Source organism: Dromaius novaehollandiae, chromosome 3, assembly GCF_036370855.1.
Source record: "Dromaius novaehollandiae isolate bDroNov1 chromosome 3, bDroNov1.hap1, whole genome shotgun sequence".
NCBI lineage: Eukaryota > Metazoa > Chordata > Aves > Casuariiformes > Dromaiidae > Dromaius > Dromaius novaehollandiae.
Window position 1 is genome coordinate 46,910,429 of NC_088100.1, and position 19,022 is coordinate 46,929,450.

At 36.1% G+C, this 19,022-nt stretch overlaps 1 protein-coding gene across 1 annotated transcript in view; it reads left to right on the plus strand.

The window, feature by feature from the left end:
- GRIK2 (glutamate ionotropic receptor kainate type subunit 2) overlaps positions 1–19,022 on the plus strand; it is a 438,669-nt gene that overhangs the window by 124,270 nt on the left and 295,377 nt on the right. The window contains exons 3-4 of the mRNA XM_064508825.1: positions 14,638–14,805; positions 18,299–18,556. Coding sequence (XP_064364895.1) covers positions 14,638–14,805; positions 18,299–18,556 — 426 coding nt within the window. The remainder of the gene's footprint in view (positions 1–14,637; positions 14,806–18,298; positions 18,557–19,022) is intronic.

Genomic DNA, 19,022 nt, shown 5'->3' on the forward strand with positions numbered 1-19,022 from the left:
TAGTTTAGCAAGTAAATTCTGTTAAGCTGTATCACAAGGTAAACACTTCTATGTAGCTTAAGTTTTTGCTAGTTCTTTGAGCAGTCACCATCAGCCATTAATATCTTGCTTCCTTCTTGTGAAGGGTGGCAAATTCAGACAACATTTACTCTCTTTTTTGAAGTGGATGCAAGTTGATGTACCCAAACCAAGTAATAGCACTTTGTATACATTAATATTTTGTGCATCATCTTCCAAATGGCTGCTGAAATAACATTTTAATTGTTCTGCAGGGAAAAGTTAATAAGGTTCCTCTGCAGGAAATGAGTAAGGATTATGCAAGTTAACTGTATTTTTAAATTTTCTTAAGAAATGGTTTTCTCCCTCTTCCCCACTAAAGCTAGTTGAAGTCTTTCCAAAAGTAATTAGTATTTTATAATTTTTAATTTATATATTTTTATTATTTTATAATTTTATTTTAATTTATAATTTTATGGTTAACCATCTTACACTGTGCAATGTATTTGAAGAATTCAATTTTCTTTTAAATTTGACTGATTGTAACCTGATTCCCCCCCTGCCCCCACTAATATGTGAATCTCTGGCTATATAGTAGAAATTTATACTTTATAATCTAGGAGTGTTGGATTATTATGGCCAACGTGGAACAGTGGGGAAAAATAATCAGTGCTATTCTTCTGACTTCTTTTAGACAGTACTTTCAGGATACAATTCATCTCATCCTAAGGAAGGCTTTCAAGGCTGTTTACAATAAGCAGCTCAGAAAGGACATCTACCTTACAGACAGCTAAGAGTAGCTGAAATGAATCTAACTTGGTGAGTGGGATTCAGGTGCCATAAAGTAAATGCTACAAGGCATCTTGCCTCCAGCCATGGCTCACATCTTCAGTGAGTCCCTTACCACATCTGCCAGCCTGTAAGGGCTACCCCCGAGTCACCCTAGGCTGTCTCAAATAGAAGTGGATGCCTATTTGTAGGCAACCAGATCTTGCTGTATGTCTCCCAGAAATTCCTCTTTTGCAACTTAGCATCAAAGCAGTAACTGAGATGCCAGATAATCTTAAAGTGTTGGACTGATGAACTCCAAGTAACATGGAAAAAATGATCCTTGAAAGCAGCATAATATAACTAACTTTGTGTCTCACCGTCCTCATAGAGGAAACACTGGGGCTTAACTTGTGGCACATCTGGATCTCTAAAGTCTATAAAAAGCTAAATGAGCATTTTTAAATTAAGAATATTCATAATTAGTATCTACATTAAATTTAAGCTACTCTTTGCCACACAAAGTTTGGATGTAGCAAGGTTATTTTCTGAGGTCAGTGCAATTTCTGAATGATGACACTGTCAAATTACCAACTGTTTCTGCAGGATTTATGTATTCAAAAAGTTAGGGTTTTTTTGGTCTTAAGTACTAGCCAAAAATAAAACCATAAAATTGGTTTAAGAATGAGGCTTTGATCACTTGCTGTGCCTAAACTGAAATCTAATAACATAATCTAATAGAATCTGTTGCTTTGTTTAAATATAAAAATGATTTATATTTTTCCATAATTAAAAATGATACATAATGCCACAAAAGAGCAAAATTTTCATTAGTATAACGGTTTAAAGTAAAGGAAAAAATGAAGGTCATTGTGAAAAATGAAGAATAACATTACTCTGGGTATAGAAGAAATACGACATGGGTCTAGAAACTGGTAAAAATGTAGCTGTATTTTGACATCACTAAAGCCTTAAATTTAATTGTCTCTGACCTTTCTATTGTTTGATAAATTTTAATAGCATATTTCAATTCATATGTCACAGAAGGAAAATTTATTGGGAGTTTTATCTCTCAGCTGTGCTTGAGAAATCTTAAGTTTTTTAGATAAGCTACTTGTGATAAGCAAATGCATCTCACTGCCATAAACATGAAATGGAGAGAATTCAGATAGCAGTTTCAAAGATGTTCTCTCTCAGCATACAAATTGCATATTGGGTAAACCTGTATCACAGAAAGTTGCCTAATGCAGATCACATCTTCACATCATCAGAAAGCAGCATAATTCCCTGGCTGCAGAAAGTGAAGCTATAGGCCCATCACGTTGCCAGATCCTCAGCCTTAATTGCAAGGCATCTGCATGGGGGTTATTTTTCTTTCACCTGTCTTGTTCTGTAACATTTTTAGGGTTTAGGCCACATTAGGAGGCTGAGATCTTTATCCACTGCCTACTACACTAAAACCTTCTCCTCCTTGGTTTCCCTAAGTCATAGCTCAGCATAGAGTGAAAGTTAGCTCTGAATACTTTTTGGCTAGCATCAGTTAAGGCCCTCTGGTTCTTGTATTTGAAGAAACAGTGAACAAGAAAACTCTACCCGCCATCTTCATAATATGAATGGTTTTGCAGGCCTCTCTTTTACCCTAACGTCTCTTTTCAGGCTGAAGCATCCTTTCTCAGTCACTCCTCATACGGAACTCATTACATACTTTGTTGCCCTTCTCTTTACCTTTTCCAGATCTATTATGTCATTTTGAAATGAAGACGATTTGGTTCAGGGCTCAGATACGCGTGTGCTAAGTGTCTGAACCCCCCGTTTTGTCAATGGAAGTTAGCACAGGAGATGGGTGAGCTTCACCATTCAGTTGCGTAAGGATAAATGTCTAAAGGAGTTTGAGACCTCCTAGGATTTCAGAGCCACTTATGTGGGGCTGGCAGGTATGACAGGAGACCTGGGAAAGAGACATCCCTGTTCTGCACCAAAAGCCAGAGGCCAGGAGGGGTAGCTGCCGACTTCTCGGATAGCCTCAATGCCTGTGTATGGACACACACATGGAGTCTTAGATTGTTGTGTTCAGGTGAGCTCAGCTGTTCTCCAAGATCCATTGAATACAGTGGGAGCTTGGACACCTGGCACCCCCCACGAGTATCTAAATGCAGGTGTTTTAATCTCTAATTTGATCCCCCCCCACACACACACAAGAGGGGACTAAAACTACATGCAACATTCAAGATGTTGGTATTTATATAGTAGCATAAAAGTAGAGCTTCCACATTGTACACTTTTGTACACAATTTTCCAGATTGTGTTTTTTAAACCTTTATTTTTTTCTGCTTTGCTGTTATTAAGACTGTTTTCCTAATGGAAATACATCAGAATGGTTCAGTCAACATCCTACCTCCTTGCTAAGTATGTTTGCTTACTTGAATACCTAAAAACAGAGGTTGCAAAGGTAATTTTTGTGAAAATCAGTGACTAGCCTATTTATATGCCTACAGCAAAATGGTCTTCAGTGAAGATTTATTCTTTTTTTTTGGACACTAACAAACCCAGTCATAAGATACAGATCCACTGAGAAAACAGATTATAGAATATTTATGTTCCCTGGAACTTGTTTTTCCTCTTGAAAAAATGTCTCCCTCTTCAAGGTGTTTTAAAAAAAACTAATAAAAATCTGAGCATGGGGGGGAAATACAGGCTGGAGGAATGCTTTCTTATTATATAGGATGTATTTATATATGAAGAAAAGCATGGAGTGTTTTTATTGTCCAGTCTTTTGTTGTTATAACTTCACTGTGGAAAAAGTAGTCAGCATTTCAGACAGATCATAATTTTTTTTAGGTATATTGTTGTCAATAAATAGTAAAGCTAATATTGTGGTCATACTAGACAAAACAGTATTCTGGTATAAAGAGGTATCTACCTTGAAGAACTTGGCCATGTATTGGAAAAATATATACAAGAAAAAATAAAAAGGAAGAATTGCTTTAGACAACGTTTAAAATATACCACACACAGTTAATATATATCTCATAAATGGGATTTATATAAAGTAGGATGCATGGTTACATACTTTCCTGCCAAAACTCGATTTCCATTTTTCCCAAGAGGCTTCTAATCCAGTAATCAGAACTTAATTATCAAATTAGTGAACAACTTTCTAGAGCATAATTATCATATTAGCTGATAACTTCTTAGAACTTAAACTCTTAATAAAACAAAATATCTATTTGTAATTCATGATCAGGCTAGACCCAAACTCTGGATGCAGCTCGTGCGGATTTTGGGGGTATAAATGGGAACAGAGTGAAAGGATATTCTGTGGAAGTGTCATTTCTGCATCTACTTTGCATTCCGGTCATCAAGAATATAAACACCATCCCTCTTATGGGGGAGATAACTGGATAATTATTAAAAAAAAAGAAATGAAAATCAAATATACTGTAAATGAGAGAGGAGTGCAAAACATTCAGTGTTTGGGTGCTTTAGATCAAATGTTTCTACCTTGTGCTTCTGTACAACAATTTGCCCTCCCCTGCTCCTCCAAATAACATTTCTACTGGCTGCAAATTAAACACAACTGGTTTTATCACTGGAGAAGCTGATAGTATCTCTGATATATATCACACTGAAACAGACCCTCTTGTGTATCATTAAACATTTTTGCTTATTTACTTCAACTTCCCACTAGAATCTGTTTTCCACATGAATCTGCCATAAATTATCAGTTTATGAACCACTCAACTTTCATACAAATTGATGTGCTTTTTGTTAATATTTATCATACTAATTGTATGGCTTTAGAAATATTATAAATCTATTGCAAAAATCTGTGCATCTTTTGTGTAATATTTAAAAGGAAATATAGCAAGCAACATCTTCCAAGAAGCTTTACATTGTATAATTATCTTCCTTATTATTTATGGAGTTGATATAGTACATTTCATTCATTTCTTTTGGCAAGCAATGACTTCATTTCTTCAGCTGACATGTCATGTTAGCATGTCACACCCAGCTGCATAAGTCATCTTAGGTTACATTACAAAATTTAGTATGCTTTACTATTGGTGTAACTTATGAAATTGGTGAGCTCAGTGACTCTGAATAAATGTATTTTTAAAACTTTAAATAGAAATTTGCTCAGCCTAGGAGCACATGCACCTAATATCTCTGCTTTTGAAGATGGGAAGTCTTTTTGGTTTTGTTTAGCTTCATCTTTATCCACAGTAGCAACTGAGAATCTTGCTACAGGTCCATCTTTTGCTCCTTGGAAATTTTATCTGCAGTACTTAATACTTGTGTCCTCATGCTTATTTCTCAATTTATGTACATCACTTTTTTTTTTTCTCCCTGAATGAAGACTCAGAAAAAGGAATCACTGAGAGACTACAAGACTGTGTAATCCAAGCAGGTGATGCATTAGAGACAGCAGTAGTGTGGATTTTCCTAGCGTCCAGTTATGCCCCTTAGTCTTCAGGAAATAACTCCTACGTAGTTGAATGCTAATCCTGTAGCAAAGTGTACTGTTTTTTTAATTAGGGTAATGATACTTGTGGAAAAAGTGATTTTGGTGTGATTGTTTCTAAAATGAAAGTATAATGACTGAATTTATTCCTAAAGCAAGCGAGAAATTGTGGATGAAATCTGCTTCAGGTTAGACTCCTTCATCATCTGTGTACAGTTTATGACTTCTGAAATATGGATCCAGACACAAACTGGCCTTTGAGAAAATGGATGAATAGCAATCACTGTGAGCCTAATACAATATTGTTAGTTTTCATCTACGGTCTACATGGGGAGGTTAGGGAACTCAGTTTTTGTCAATGTTCTGGTATATTTTATGACTCTTCCTAGACTAAAATGAAATGGTCTATGATATGTGCATCTTAAGGCCCGTTAACAGGAAAGTTTGAAGAACTACGCTGTATCTACCCTGTAGATAAACAGATGTAAATCTTCTACATTAGACCCTGTGAAAGAATTACTGTAAAACCTAGGCATTTAAGTTTGCATAGAATTTTGAAGTCATTTTGGAGAAAAAATATTTTCCTCATCGATATTGAAAAGTGGGCTTTTTTGTTTCCTTGTTTTCTTCTTCTCATCCTGGAGTTGGCTACCTCTTCTTTAGACAGGTGATGGAAGCCGAGGTGTGTTGTAAGACAGTTTCAAACATTTTGATAGCGAAAATAATGAAAAGCACCTTTTAGCAAAACCTCATGAAGCTGCTTTTGCAGTCACCTTCCATTTAGTCTCTTAACAGTAGTGATAAAAGAGACCAGTATTAAGTGAATAAGATAATTGCACTGAAATTATCAAGTGCATTATGTAACAAATTGCTTAGTGTATCAGAGAAAGCTAATGAGCACCCTTAATATGGGGAAGAAAGCTTATGGTAGTGCTTTGTACACATTGCTCTTATTTCATTGATGTTCTCATTTTGCCTGTCACCTGTAGTCATGCTTTGTCAGAAGCTCATTCTGCTCATTCTGACTGAAATGAGCAGTATTTATAAACAAAGATGCCATCAGATGGAGCATTTTGTATGTATGTTGCATATTCCAGTAATGTTATCTTTTAATAATGTTTTATTTATGACATTCAAGATGTATTTGGTAACTGCATGATGATGAAAGGTAAGATTCAGACACAAGTATTGGTTGTCACATCTGACTTACAGCAGACATTAAAATAGATCTAAATTATACTTAAAATATAATTTTAATGATGCTCATAATCATTTGGATGTGGGTATGCCCTCACCTGTAAATATCCTTTGCACTAACTGAATTGGATAAAAAAGTTTTTGTGTGAGTAAGATCCAGGCTTATTATTTCCCCATACACATCACATTTAAGATAGAAAAAAGAAAAAAAGGTGCTTTTTTTTCTGATATATACTTTAACATTAAATGAGCAGGATAAATATAGCATCAGTTGGATGTTTAGCTCTCATATTGTACCTTCAGAAAATATATAGTTTTATTTGTCTTAAGTCTGTGGATAATTCAAATCTTTAAGAGAAATGTCTTGAAAAGTTGCCCATTTTGTGCAACTATCCTAAAATATATCTCAAAAGATGATTTAGATGTTAAATGTAATATTCTTCTGTATTTGATACTGCAAAAATTGTAGGGTTCTATGCTAATGCCTTCATATACTAATTCCACTAACACCTTTAACATAAGTTATGTCTCATTTCAAGCCTGTCAAAACACATTACTGATTTTCCAATAATTATATCTCTACTGCAATGTTGTGAGGTGTTTGTTACATCTGGTTTAGATGAGACATTTATGATTCAGATAAATTTCTACTTGTCCAAGGTCACGTAGGAAATCGGTGGCAATGGAAATAAACGGCAAAAATTCCAGCTCCTACTTCCCTCCTCCAAACCTAACGTGCACTGAGCATGCTATGGGGATACTGCTGAAGCATACTATCATTTCCCAGAGTGGCTTATCGACATGAAAAGGAGTTCAAAGTCAAATAAGTAGTTTTGTGTATAAGGTGATCCTTTTTCAAGATTCAAAAAGGTTTTGATATCATTTCTAAAAGGAGTAATAAAAATATGATCTTGTCCAGATTCACAAGGTGTATTGCAATATGAAAAATTAAATTATATTCTTATATGGAAAAGGTTGTAAAGAAGAAAATTTTTCATTTGCTTTTAATATCTTACATGAAAGTGATTAATTGTTTTCAATTCTGCTCCAGAGCAAAATAAATGGCTAAGATGTAACTTTATTCTGTATTTATGGGAAGCACCCTTCAGTGTTGGTAACCTTTTATGCAGCTCTTTGAATCACCTCTTTCCACAGCTTTCCAATTGCAAATCAGATCTAAAACAGAATAATCAGTACAGCTGGTAATATACTTGATTAGGGCTAAAATGTCTTCAGGAGGCAAACCCGATCAGTCGTTGTAGCATAGCACCTACCATGCCCCTTCCTTCTGATATCATCCATGCCATGGCAGTGGTATTTTGGGGCTGTCAGACGAGCCTCTGTAGTTACTTTGGGCTACACCTGCAGCTGGAGAACCACAGTCCTGTCACATTTCTGTAAAGACATTGCTTCCTCACTGGGAATGTTGATATTGAACTGCCAATAATATGCTTTTGACCTTTTATCCCTTTACGTGTAGGACCACCTACATACTCTTTGGCTCCGATTATTAAATGTTCAGTTACAAACTTTGGATGCAGCAGATGTACATTTTAATGGTAAAATGCCTGATAGACTTGCTTGATTCTCTCTGGAAAAACTTTTTAGAAAAAAAAATTCTTTATTGTGGATAGATACCTTGTTCAGATACTGTTTCCTCCCTTCTGCCATCCTTTGAGCTTAATTAAACAGTTTTTCTTTTTTTTTTAATGAGAGTGAGTGTTTTCTGAATGAGAAATAATCAGAATAACAGACTTCTATTTGTCACATCATGATCAGATGTTGGGACAACATGGTTATCTTACATGCAGTGTTCTGATTTGAGGTGAGGAATGAGAAGTAAAACAATTTCATACCTATTTAACTTTATATAAATTTATTACTATCATTAAAACATATCCGTATGTTTTAAAGTAAAATGATAGGAAGAAATATTACAGGGTAAGGATAAATTGTTTTTAGAAGTAAAATACTTTTCAGGCTCTCAGTCACCTTTTGAATGTTCTACGTACTTAAGGTACAGATTTGCATTATTGTATTTTAAATAATACTCTATCATAAAAAAATGGTGTTCATGTCACAGTGTGACTGATGTTGAATAAGTGTTTTTAAAGACCTTTATCTTCACAGATGTAGGTAAATATGGGCAGAATGGTACATGATAACAATAATGTGGCTATAAAGTTAAAAATTAAAGCTTTAAAAATGATTAGTCTGTGTATACAGTGAGATCTTTATCAAATTGTTTTGATATTATAAAAAAAATCTTCATTAGAAACATTTATACTATAAGTCATCTTACATCTTCCTACAGGGAAATCATGGTTAAAACTGAAATTATGATTAATGTCATTGTTTGCATAACTTCGTTAATGTCAACAATGCTGTATTAGAGTGAATTACTATTTAATTTTTTTTTCCTCTGCTGATATCATATTTGAAAATTACAGTCCGGTAAATTCCCGATACTGCCAAACCATGGAAGTTTTACTGCTGTGTATATAGTTAATACAGTTGCAATTATATTGGAAAAGAATTTATTTTAGACTCAGTAATTCAAAGTAGTCTGTAAGCTTCATTTCAATTGATTTGTCAGAGTAAGACCTGAGGTAATGCGGCCTTCTGTTATATATTGAAAAATTTAATTTTTTGAAGGGCACAGATTGTAGCTACACTGTAGCTACTGTAATTAAATAGCATTCCTTTCCATTGAAACAAACTTGGGACTATACTAGAAATAAAGGAGAAATTCTTTGATTTAATATCAGCCACATTTGTTACTGTGCTTGTTAGTAGTTGTACTCAGATGCTTCTGAAGCTTGCTTGAATGTTGATTATTTTAAGTTTGTAACAGTAGCTCTCAAGTTTTATGAGACTCATCTGTTCCAAAGTTCTCCATCTGTAAGAGGAGAAGAGATTTACGAATAACCTGTTCTGGCCCTTGTGTATTCATCTAGCGATTTTGTGTAGCTAAGCACTTTGGTACTTTCTGCCTTTTTCTTTTTTTTCTTTTTTCTCCAGATATTTACACGAAGATAACTATGCAGAGGACACACAGTGGTCCACAAAGGGGAATATTTAGGGAAAAAAACCCCAAACCCCCAAACCTATGCTCCTTTTGTGGAACGGAAATGGAAAGCTGAATAATTCTTAATAGCAATTATCCTATTATTTGTCAACCTAGGTAGCTGATGAGAGATGGACAGATTTTTTTGTTGTTGTTTTGCAATTTTTTTTAAGATGTGTGGCAAGCTGATTTTTTTTCTAGTTTTCTGTTTGAGAAAAGTGATTTGAAAATTGGATAAAACTTTGAGTTAGCTTGTTGACTAAAAATGTCAACTTTTGCTCAACTCTTTTGGTAGAAAAGGCTCACATTTTTCTTGTGGATCTTTGCAGAACAAAATTTCTTGGAGTTCTTTCCTGTATAACTTTTTAAACTGCTTGAGATTTTTATGTTGATTGAAAAATAATGATATTTTGTCTACACTAGTATGAGTAGCCTCTACATAAATAGTCCATTGTGATAAACTATTGCAATAAATTTTTTTCCACTGGTTACGTTCCCAAAGAAGCTATTACTGTATCATACTATTGCACTATCTTCCCTATTGGTTATGCTAAAAGCACTTGCTCAAAAAATGATTTTTTGGTAGTGAGAAATGTAATGAAATTCGTAGCAAATTTGAGGTTCAGTGAAAGCAGTTCTAGTGTATCAAGCTTAATAGGAGACTTGCATTATCCTCGCTGTCACTGCAAAAGAATACTGTTAAAGATTGTTTTACAATTGCTCTTGCATATTTGGCTTGTACTGGCCTGTCTTAAGCATACTTCATCATTGTAATTCTTAAGGTGTTAATCACTACTAGAGTCTAATGAACTTTTGTGAAGTGATTATCATGACTGAAAAAACTTGAAAAAGTGTACAGATACACAGTATTCACCTCCTGTATACACTTAATAAAATTTCATGTGCTACAGATCAAGCTGTAGCTACATGATGCCATATTCCCTACTGTTCTTGTTACAGGGCAACAATATATTGCCATATTATTAGCAGTGTAAATGAAGAAGAAATCATCTATGAGACCATTAAATCAAGCTCAGCATTAAATAGGCTTTTCCCTACCCCTTTAAAGTACTCTGTCTCTGTTTTGAGGTAGCAGTGAACATTCAGCCATTTTTTCTAGGATGTGCTGTTTGTCTATGAGAAGTGGTGCTGCTGCCTATTTCGGGTCCATATGCTGGGTTAAAAATAAGACAAGCCCCAACACCTGCATTTTTCAATCTGTTAGACAAAGATAGGCACTGGCTTGGCTGCTTGTCCACATGTGAATGGCAAGATTTATAACTCTTCTGTCTGCTTATCTGAGAGCATGCAGTGCATGCCTCAGTTTGATTATTAATAAAGCCATCCGAAATGCAAGGTACAACAGTAGCAGAGAATAACAGCCTGCTTGGGAGGGAACAACAAGGCTCAGTACGTTATAACAGCTTCTGAAAACTAATATTCCTTTATAACTGAGTATAGCAGAAAAGCAAAGCCAGTCCTTTTTCTGCATTTGCTTTCCACACTGTAGAAAATGCAGTATAATTTGGAGCTTGTCTTCCAATATGAAGTTGGTGGAATCACTTATTTTAAAATGACTTCATGCATTTCTTGCTACTATTTACATATTAATTGGACTTCAGTAACAAACATGAGAACACAAGTGCAAGATCAAGACAATTTAAAGTTACCAGTTAGATGTTTCTACTCGCATCTTATAGAAATATGGCAAAAGCACTCTTTAAAATTACCCATTCCTGTCAATGCCTGAACTCATTTATGTGCCTTTGCTGAGCATCCTGAAAATGACTGTTTTGTGAGTGTATTCTAATACTGAGAATGCAGACGTATCTCTGCTGAAGCTTCTGCTCTGCTTACTGTGTGAGTTCAATTAAACAGCGTAGCAGCCGAGTTAAAAACAGCCAAGCCCTGAGCACTGGATTCCTGAGCAACTCTTCCCCTGCTTATCTGAGGACAGACGTTCAGCTGGCCAAGGTTAGCAGCTGTTATCCAATATGGTGTACCCTGGCATTTTCAACTAGTTTGCATTTTAGTTGCACGCGGTACATTTTGGGAACCTACTGATTAGAGTCTCTTCTTAGTGTGAAGGTTAAGACGAACTTACATCTGTTAGCATCCAAAATATTTAATTGTGGGATGTTCCTCCCCCACTGGGAGGACAGATATTGAAGTAGCATAAAGCTAGAATGAAAGGAGCCTAGCAAAAGTTTGTCTCAGCATCCTACAGGTTAGAAGATTGCTAGAAAACATCAAATTTATGGTCTAACCTATATTCCTCTAGTGTCACTATTTTTAATTCAGTGTCTAGCTAGCATAAAATGTGAAAACATTCAGGAGCGGGAACAAGAAGCTACATCTTGCTCCCTCCTAGCAGAGTGTCCTAATCGTAGGACACCACAAACAGGTTTTTCTACTTCTGTTTTCCTTTGGAATGGAAATTTACTCTGATGCAGGCAGATGATATGCTGCCAGCCTTGCAAGGGATACGTTTATCGTGGGGATGAAAGAATGAGTGAGTAAGGAAAGAAACCACTAAATGGAGCGCACGGGGAAATTATAGATTCTGTTGCCACTCACAGGAGATAGGGACTTTGGCATCTTCATAAAATTGTCTTTCTATGTGATAGACAGCGTCTACCAGCAGGAACTACCCTGATAAGAGAGGTCAAAATCAGTGGCTGCATCTTTGACAGGGAATTCCCCATCTTATAAATTTAGAGATGAGCAGAAGGAAAAATATAGGAATAAAGAAGGAAGATTATATCAAGCTTGAGATAAATAGAAATTAAAGAAGAAAATCTTTCAATATAAAAATTGCAGGCAGGAAAAAGAGAGATGGTACTGCCCATTTCTTTTTATGAATCCATTGTCACTGAGGATATAATCTTCTGTTTTTAATAGTTGTTTTTGTGATATCTGTTTATCTGTATATATTTGAATAACTGTTTTTCAGATGCCTTAGGAAAGCCTATAAAATCTATTTTAGTTCTGATCATAATCAAGGAAACATTTTCATTTTCTTGTCAGTTAATATCTATACTTACCATTTATTCACTAATTTTATGCTTTCTACAGCAATTTTTCAAAAATTTTCCCCAAATCAGAATAGAATACTCCTATATGTCACAGTTTGATTTATAGTGTTTAGATGCTATAAACTTTAAAGAGCACAAAGACTTGTCTATCAAATTGAGTTCTCCTGAATAAAGCACTTCATTACTTCCAAAAGGAGGTTGCCTTTCATGTTAATATTGTATTATCATTCAAATAAACATGCTCAGTTTTTAAATTTGAATGTGTACTATCCCTATATTTACCTGTATGTTATCCAATTTCTTTTCTTTTAGCTTCAAAAGTAATGTTAATCTTGATTATTGATTATATACATCTTCTATGCTCAGTTTTGATCATTTCGTTACCTATCTAGATTTTTCTCAGGCATCTGTCTCTCCCATCCATGCCTCATTTTCAGTTTTAAATTACTAATGTTTAAGTAGCTATTTCTCACTTCTCATCTCAGCAGTTAGTGCTTGTGTTTTTAAATTAATATTATTTGGGCATCTGTCCCTAGGGCTCTCAGCAGGATTTTAAGGGCTCATCTGCAGAAAACAGTTAACACCTATTCTCCATCCTGTAGGGAGAAACAGGTTGAAAGAGGTAGGAGGCTTGCAAAGCTCAAAGCCTTTTGGCATTTAATAATATCTGAAAAGGAAAGAGTTGATAACTAAATATCCATTCTTTTGCGGTAGGAATGGTTTATCTACTCAGTTCTTCAAAAAGATTGTTTATAAACTGATTGTAATTTGCCAAATTCAGCCTGATTCAAGTTCCTGTACATTCAGATTCTGAGAGCTTCCTGCTGAGAAAGCACTGGAGTGTTGGATCAAAAATTTTTAGATAATACAAAGCTGGGTAGCAACATTACTTTACGAATGAGTAGGCACAAGCTTAGACAAAGTGAATGGAAAACGTTCCTTGCGCTGATATAAAGCCTGGCTTGTAATTAATGATCTTGGTATGGTGGCCATTTGCTGTCCTCCACGTTAGTGTTAACAGTGTTAGCATGGGGATAGAGGCCTTACAGGTGCTTTTTTTTTTTTTTTTTTTTTTTTTTTTTTTTTTTTTGAGGCATTGTATGTCACCATAGTAAGGATGTACCTTTAAACTACTTTTATAGTCACTGTATCCTTGGCCTTTCCAGACACAAGAATAAATTATGTTACCCCAGCGCATGTACTAACTTACTTTTCATGGGCAATGATATCTGGTTAGTGAGATGAGATTGGCTGTAGTACAGCACTGTTTGACAACGTCTTATTTGCTTCATTTAAGACAAAGTCTGACTCAGATCCATCCTAGAATTTGTCTGTTGTTTAAGGCACCCTCCTACTCTGGCAATACTCTTTGTTTTGGGGATTCTTGCACTGTGCAGTGGAGCTTAAAGCAGGCTGTATTTGCTGAGATTTCTGTATTTGCTGAAAATGGGGCTAGCATGTACATGAGGCTCAGTGCAACTGAGTGAAACTTTTTGCCCTTTACTCAACATATTTATTAGCTCACACATTCAGGCTAAAATGTTTATATATTTTCATTTCTTGAGCTTGTTTGGAACGTCCCCGTACCATGCTCCTTCACGTGTTTCATTTCCAAAGAACTCTCCAGTTCACTGTGGCTTCATAAAAAGCTTAAAGTAGTCTTACACAGAGCAGAAAAGAAGACTCCAGAAATCGTCCTCCCCACCCGCCACAGGTCATGATTGATCTGGAAGCTGTAAACACAGTCCTTTAGAATTTAAGTATATAAAATAATGCTTCTAAATAGTGTGTTTATTTTACATTGCCACTTTCTATTCATGTCAGTAAAATGTTGTATGGAAAACATCACAGGTTTTCTATAAGGTAAGTTTGTTTAACATATGCTGTTGTTTTGTTAGTTAGGATTTGACCCAAACCTCACCTAAATCATGAGATATTTTAGACTAGTTACGCTGTTTCAGGTCTATTAAGTTAAAAATTTCAGGCTGATCTTGAACTGATAATTAGAAATGCTCTTGTATGCCATTTTGGCTTACTGTTCTTTTTTCTTTCTTTCCCTTTGTTTTGTTTTGTTTTGTTTCTCTCTCTTTCTCTCTCTCTCTCATTACCAGGAGGTATTTTTGAGTGTGTGGAATCCGGTCCAATGGGAGCAGAAGAATTAGCCTTCAGATTTGCTGTGAACACAATCAACAGAAACAGAACTCTCCTGCCAAACACCACACTAACATATGACACCCAAAAGATAAATCTCTATGACAGTTTTGAAGCATCCAAAAAAGGTAACCTCTTGCAGATTTAAATTGTATATCAGTGGCTAAGACTTGCTTGGTTCACCTACCTGAAAAAACATCTGTCCAAAAAGCCACAGGAAACAATCCCGTACAAGGTTGTGGCTCGCACAGCTGACATCAAAGGAGTGTTTTAAAGACTGTCCTTTGAAGGCTCTAGTGGTAACTGTATGAAAATTACATTATGTCAGCTTTGCTTCTACTGCCCCTGTTCAAAAACTCTTTGTTTAAACATTTAAAATCTGAAATCTATTTTTTATGAGCTTCGCGATTAGGCTGTTTCAGAGATTGGTTCCTTTGGAGTCAGAAAATACTCTCTCCAAACTCTGCCCAGGAAAATGCTAAAGGTGCCTCCAACCTAGAGAACTTGGAAGAGGCTGTGAGTTCAGCTCACAGCACTGAGCATTTCATGGTGTGGCCATGACTATATGTCATTAGAGACCTATTCAGACTGCCTCATTTCAGTATTGTTACTGCTGTAGCAGAACCTGCCAACATCTAGGTGTCAGTGTAAGTAGTAATGTATTTTACTTCGGGTGTGTTGCCTAAGCTGCAGTCCCTGCAGTGTCTCAATGACTGCCTTATCCATATAGGAGCTATCCATGGGTTAGGCTTTTCCTGAACAGCAAGTACTTCATAACAGGAGCTGAAGTGAATGTTTTAGACATAGGGATATGATTTAATTCTGTCGAATTCTGGTGAGAGACTTTTTGTTTCTTCAACTCTGCCTATTGAAACAAATCTTGCTACTCTGTTTTACCTGTTTATTTGCTGAAGAAATCATCTCAACATAAAGATGTTGATGTTAGGCATGAAAATAGACAGTATCTACATTTGTTTAGAAATGTACACGTTTTTATCATTGTAAGATGCTTTGATTTATGAAAAATATTATGGACTAGGTTTTTTATGCCTAACAAGATGGTTTCTTTCTGAGTTATTGCGGAGTTATTATTCTGCTGTTCTGGATCATGTAGTAAAGCAAGTTCTGAGAGACTACTGTTTCCTTTCCATCTCAGCCAACAGGCAATGGGCTGATCCTTAATTACGACCCTTTCCTCCCTGTCTTCCAAATTCAACTTCTTCCTACCCCCAAATTCAACTTGTTCCTACACCCACCCTACCTAGTCTCCTGTGAAATTTAATGGGACAGAGAGTACCAGTCCCAAGGCACTGCAATGCAATGCTATTTCTCTCCATTCCTGAGGGAAGAAACAGGGAATGGAGAAATTTGTTCTGCACCCTCTAATTCTTTAAGCTTTTCCTGAGACAATGCCATTATAGGCAGCCCTTACCTCAGGTTTGCCTGAAGGTGCAAGCTAGCCCCCCTATTGTTATGTTGCTAATCCTTGATAGAATGGAATAGCAGAAGTTAGAATGATGACACATGAATAACAATAGATTGGATATACTCATTATTCCTATTTGCATCTTGGGATGAGAATGTACTCTTTACTTGTAACTAATTGGGCTATATCAAAATCTGTGTAATCTTCTAGTTCTAATAGGTTTTGGCTTCATCAATTCACAATATAGCCAACTACATTTGTGCTGATAGGCGCTTTAGTTAGGAATCAAAGGCTAAAGGTTAACATAAAATGGTTCATTTTATTATGATGGCTCCAAAGCAAGGTTTTAACAATGAGGTTTAAGCATTTGACTCATTTTGTTGTTCATGATTATGTCCATTAGTGAGCAGGCAGGCACTGCATCAGAAACAGTCTGTTTAGACCTCTTAGTAACACATACTCTTGAAGTTGAATACAGATGAAATATTAATTTGTTTTCAAAGGTACTGTACAAAAGAGCAACCTGAAGGCAAGACAATAATATTTCCAAGTTACTGTTTCGGTGAAGAATAACGCAAATGCAAACAAAATATCTCTCACTGCATTAGAAAAACTGGTAGGCTTCTTATACAGCAGTGCCATATTAAATCACGTGTGAAAGCACTGCATTATTCAAATCTCCGAAACGGGAAAAAAAGCCCATTGAAAAGCCATCTGGTAGCTATTGCTGTTGTTAGTGATCCCATTTACTGAGATTTGCATAAAGCTTGTTGATTACTTTTAGGAAGGGCAATATTAGCATAAATTTTTTTTTTTTTTTTTATCAAGCTAGTCACTTAGGCCCTGATCCGACACTCAGTAATGCAACAGGGATCCTGTGCATACATAAGAAGTTAATTTAAATCCCTTGGGCTATGCAGAGATAAAGGGTGTGCCTGCATAGTTTCCAGAATGCACTTGAAAGGCATAGCAGCATTTCCATCATGTTAGAAAAGATCAATAGGAACAATAAAATAATTAATTTTGACTTGCTGAGGAAAGTAATGCAGCAAGATAAGTTTCTACTGCTTGTTTCCTCAGCTGTGAGGGACACAGACAGTGTTACAACAATATTAGTTAATCGAACCTCATATCAATACACATATCCAGATTGGATTATGGAGACACTTTCCATAACTTCTCTCTACCAAGTTACATGTTACCTTGAAAGACAACCTGCTGTGTTTCAGCAGTATGTGAGTATTCAGTTTCAGAACTGCATACTCACAAAGGCTGTATCTATAGTTTTGATCTAAATGGGAGCAGGCATGGGCTGAAATTCTGGCCTGTGGTCATCTTTGCTGCCTAATTTTCCTGCCTGTTTTTGGCATCTGACAACTAAAGTTCTCCCAAGTAGTGCCCAAGCATACTGTGGGAGATGATATAGACTAGAGATTGTTTCTGGGAGCTTGTACTGGAAAGAGGAAAGTCAAGCCACTTGAATGCAGCACTATCATGTCAGTGACTTTCAGGGCCAGTTTTATTAGCATAGGGGTAGCAAAACAGAGTATTTCCAGTGTTTAACAGCGCACACTGAATTTGTTCATTGGCAGATAGCAATTTCATTTTCTTTTAGGGAAAATCTTGGCCTCTACACTCTGCTAGTCAATTTTTATGCTCTTTAGATATAGAAATTCAAATGTCCATTTCAATGAAATTTATCATCTGCTTGATACTTGGCTAGAATTAAATCCACTTAACATGCACAATTTCTGAGTAATTAAGTTCTCAGTAGAGATAGTGTTGCTGGATTGAGGAAGAAGCTAATGCTTAAAGAACTCAGCTTAGGATACTGTCTCATATGGCCCTTCTCCAAATGTAAGACACAGCTGAGCACAAATCTCACATCTTGTCGGTGTTTTTTAAAACATACACAACTGCTGGCCTTTGACTTCCACTGACAATGGAGTTTGTAGCTGAGCACTATTTAGATGTTAAGGGCTGCTATTCATCAGCTCATAGCGAAAGCTTAGAAATTTATTCTGAAGTTGAAATTTTGTGTAAATGAAAGTATTAAAGTTGAACAGGAAAGGAGTGCTCTCAGAAATAAAATTGTATTTCTTGGAGTGCCTTTTAATTAACATGAATTGTGCAATACCTTTTGGCACACTGCCTTCTTTCCTCTCATCATTGACAGACTTCTGTCTCCTCTTCAGCCTGCGATCAGCTATCCCTTGGGGTGGCTGCCATCTTTGGACCGTCCCACAGCTCCTCAGCTAATGCGGTGCAGTCCATCTGCAATGCTTTGGGCGTTCCACATATCCAGACCCGCTGGAAACATCAGGTGTCAGACAACAAGGACTCCTTCTACGTCAGCCTCTATCCAGATTTCTCTTCGCTCAGCCGTGCCATCCTTGACCTTGTGCAGTTCTTCAAATGGAAAACAGTCACTGTTGTTTATGATGACAGCACTGGTAAGGCAAAAGCGTTGGGCTGTGTGCAGATGTATCCACGTGTACAAAGAGGTGTGTGGGGGGTCTAACTACTGTACAGCTTTAAAAAATCTTAACTAAACCACAAGAAGGTCTATTGGCAAAGTAGTGTATAATAAGTACTGCGGATTTATTAGCATAAGTATTCCGATACGTATGCTTCATTTGCTGAATTCTGTGTGTCTGAGGTTGCAGCTGTCAATAAATCAGTTGTGCTCTGTCTGTGTTCCCTGCAGTTGCAAACAGCTATGTCTTTCGGTTTTATTTAAAACTTAAATTTTGAAGAAATGGTAACACGAAAGAGGTACTAGTACAGCAGCTCAAATAGTATAGCTAAATTATATCGCTGCTTCTGGCTTTAGCTAAGGTAGAAACAAGGTAAGTAAAAGCTGCGTTTGCTATATTTGTCTGGAATTTCAGTGTCTACTGTTTTTGCAGAGGGATTTGC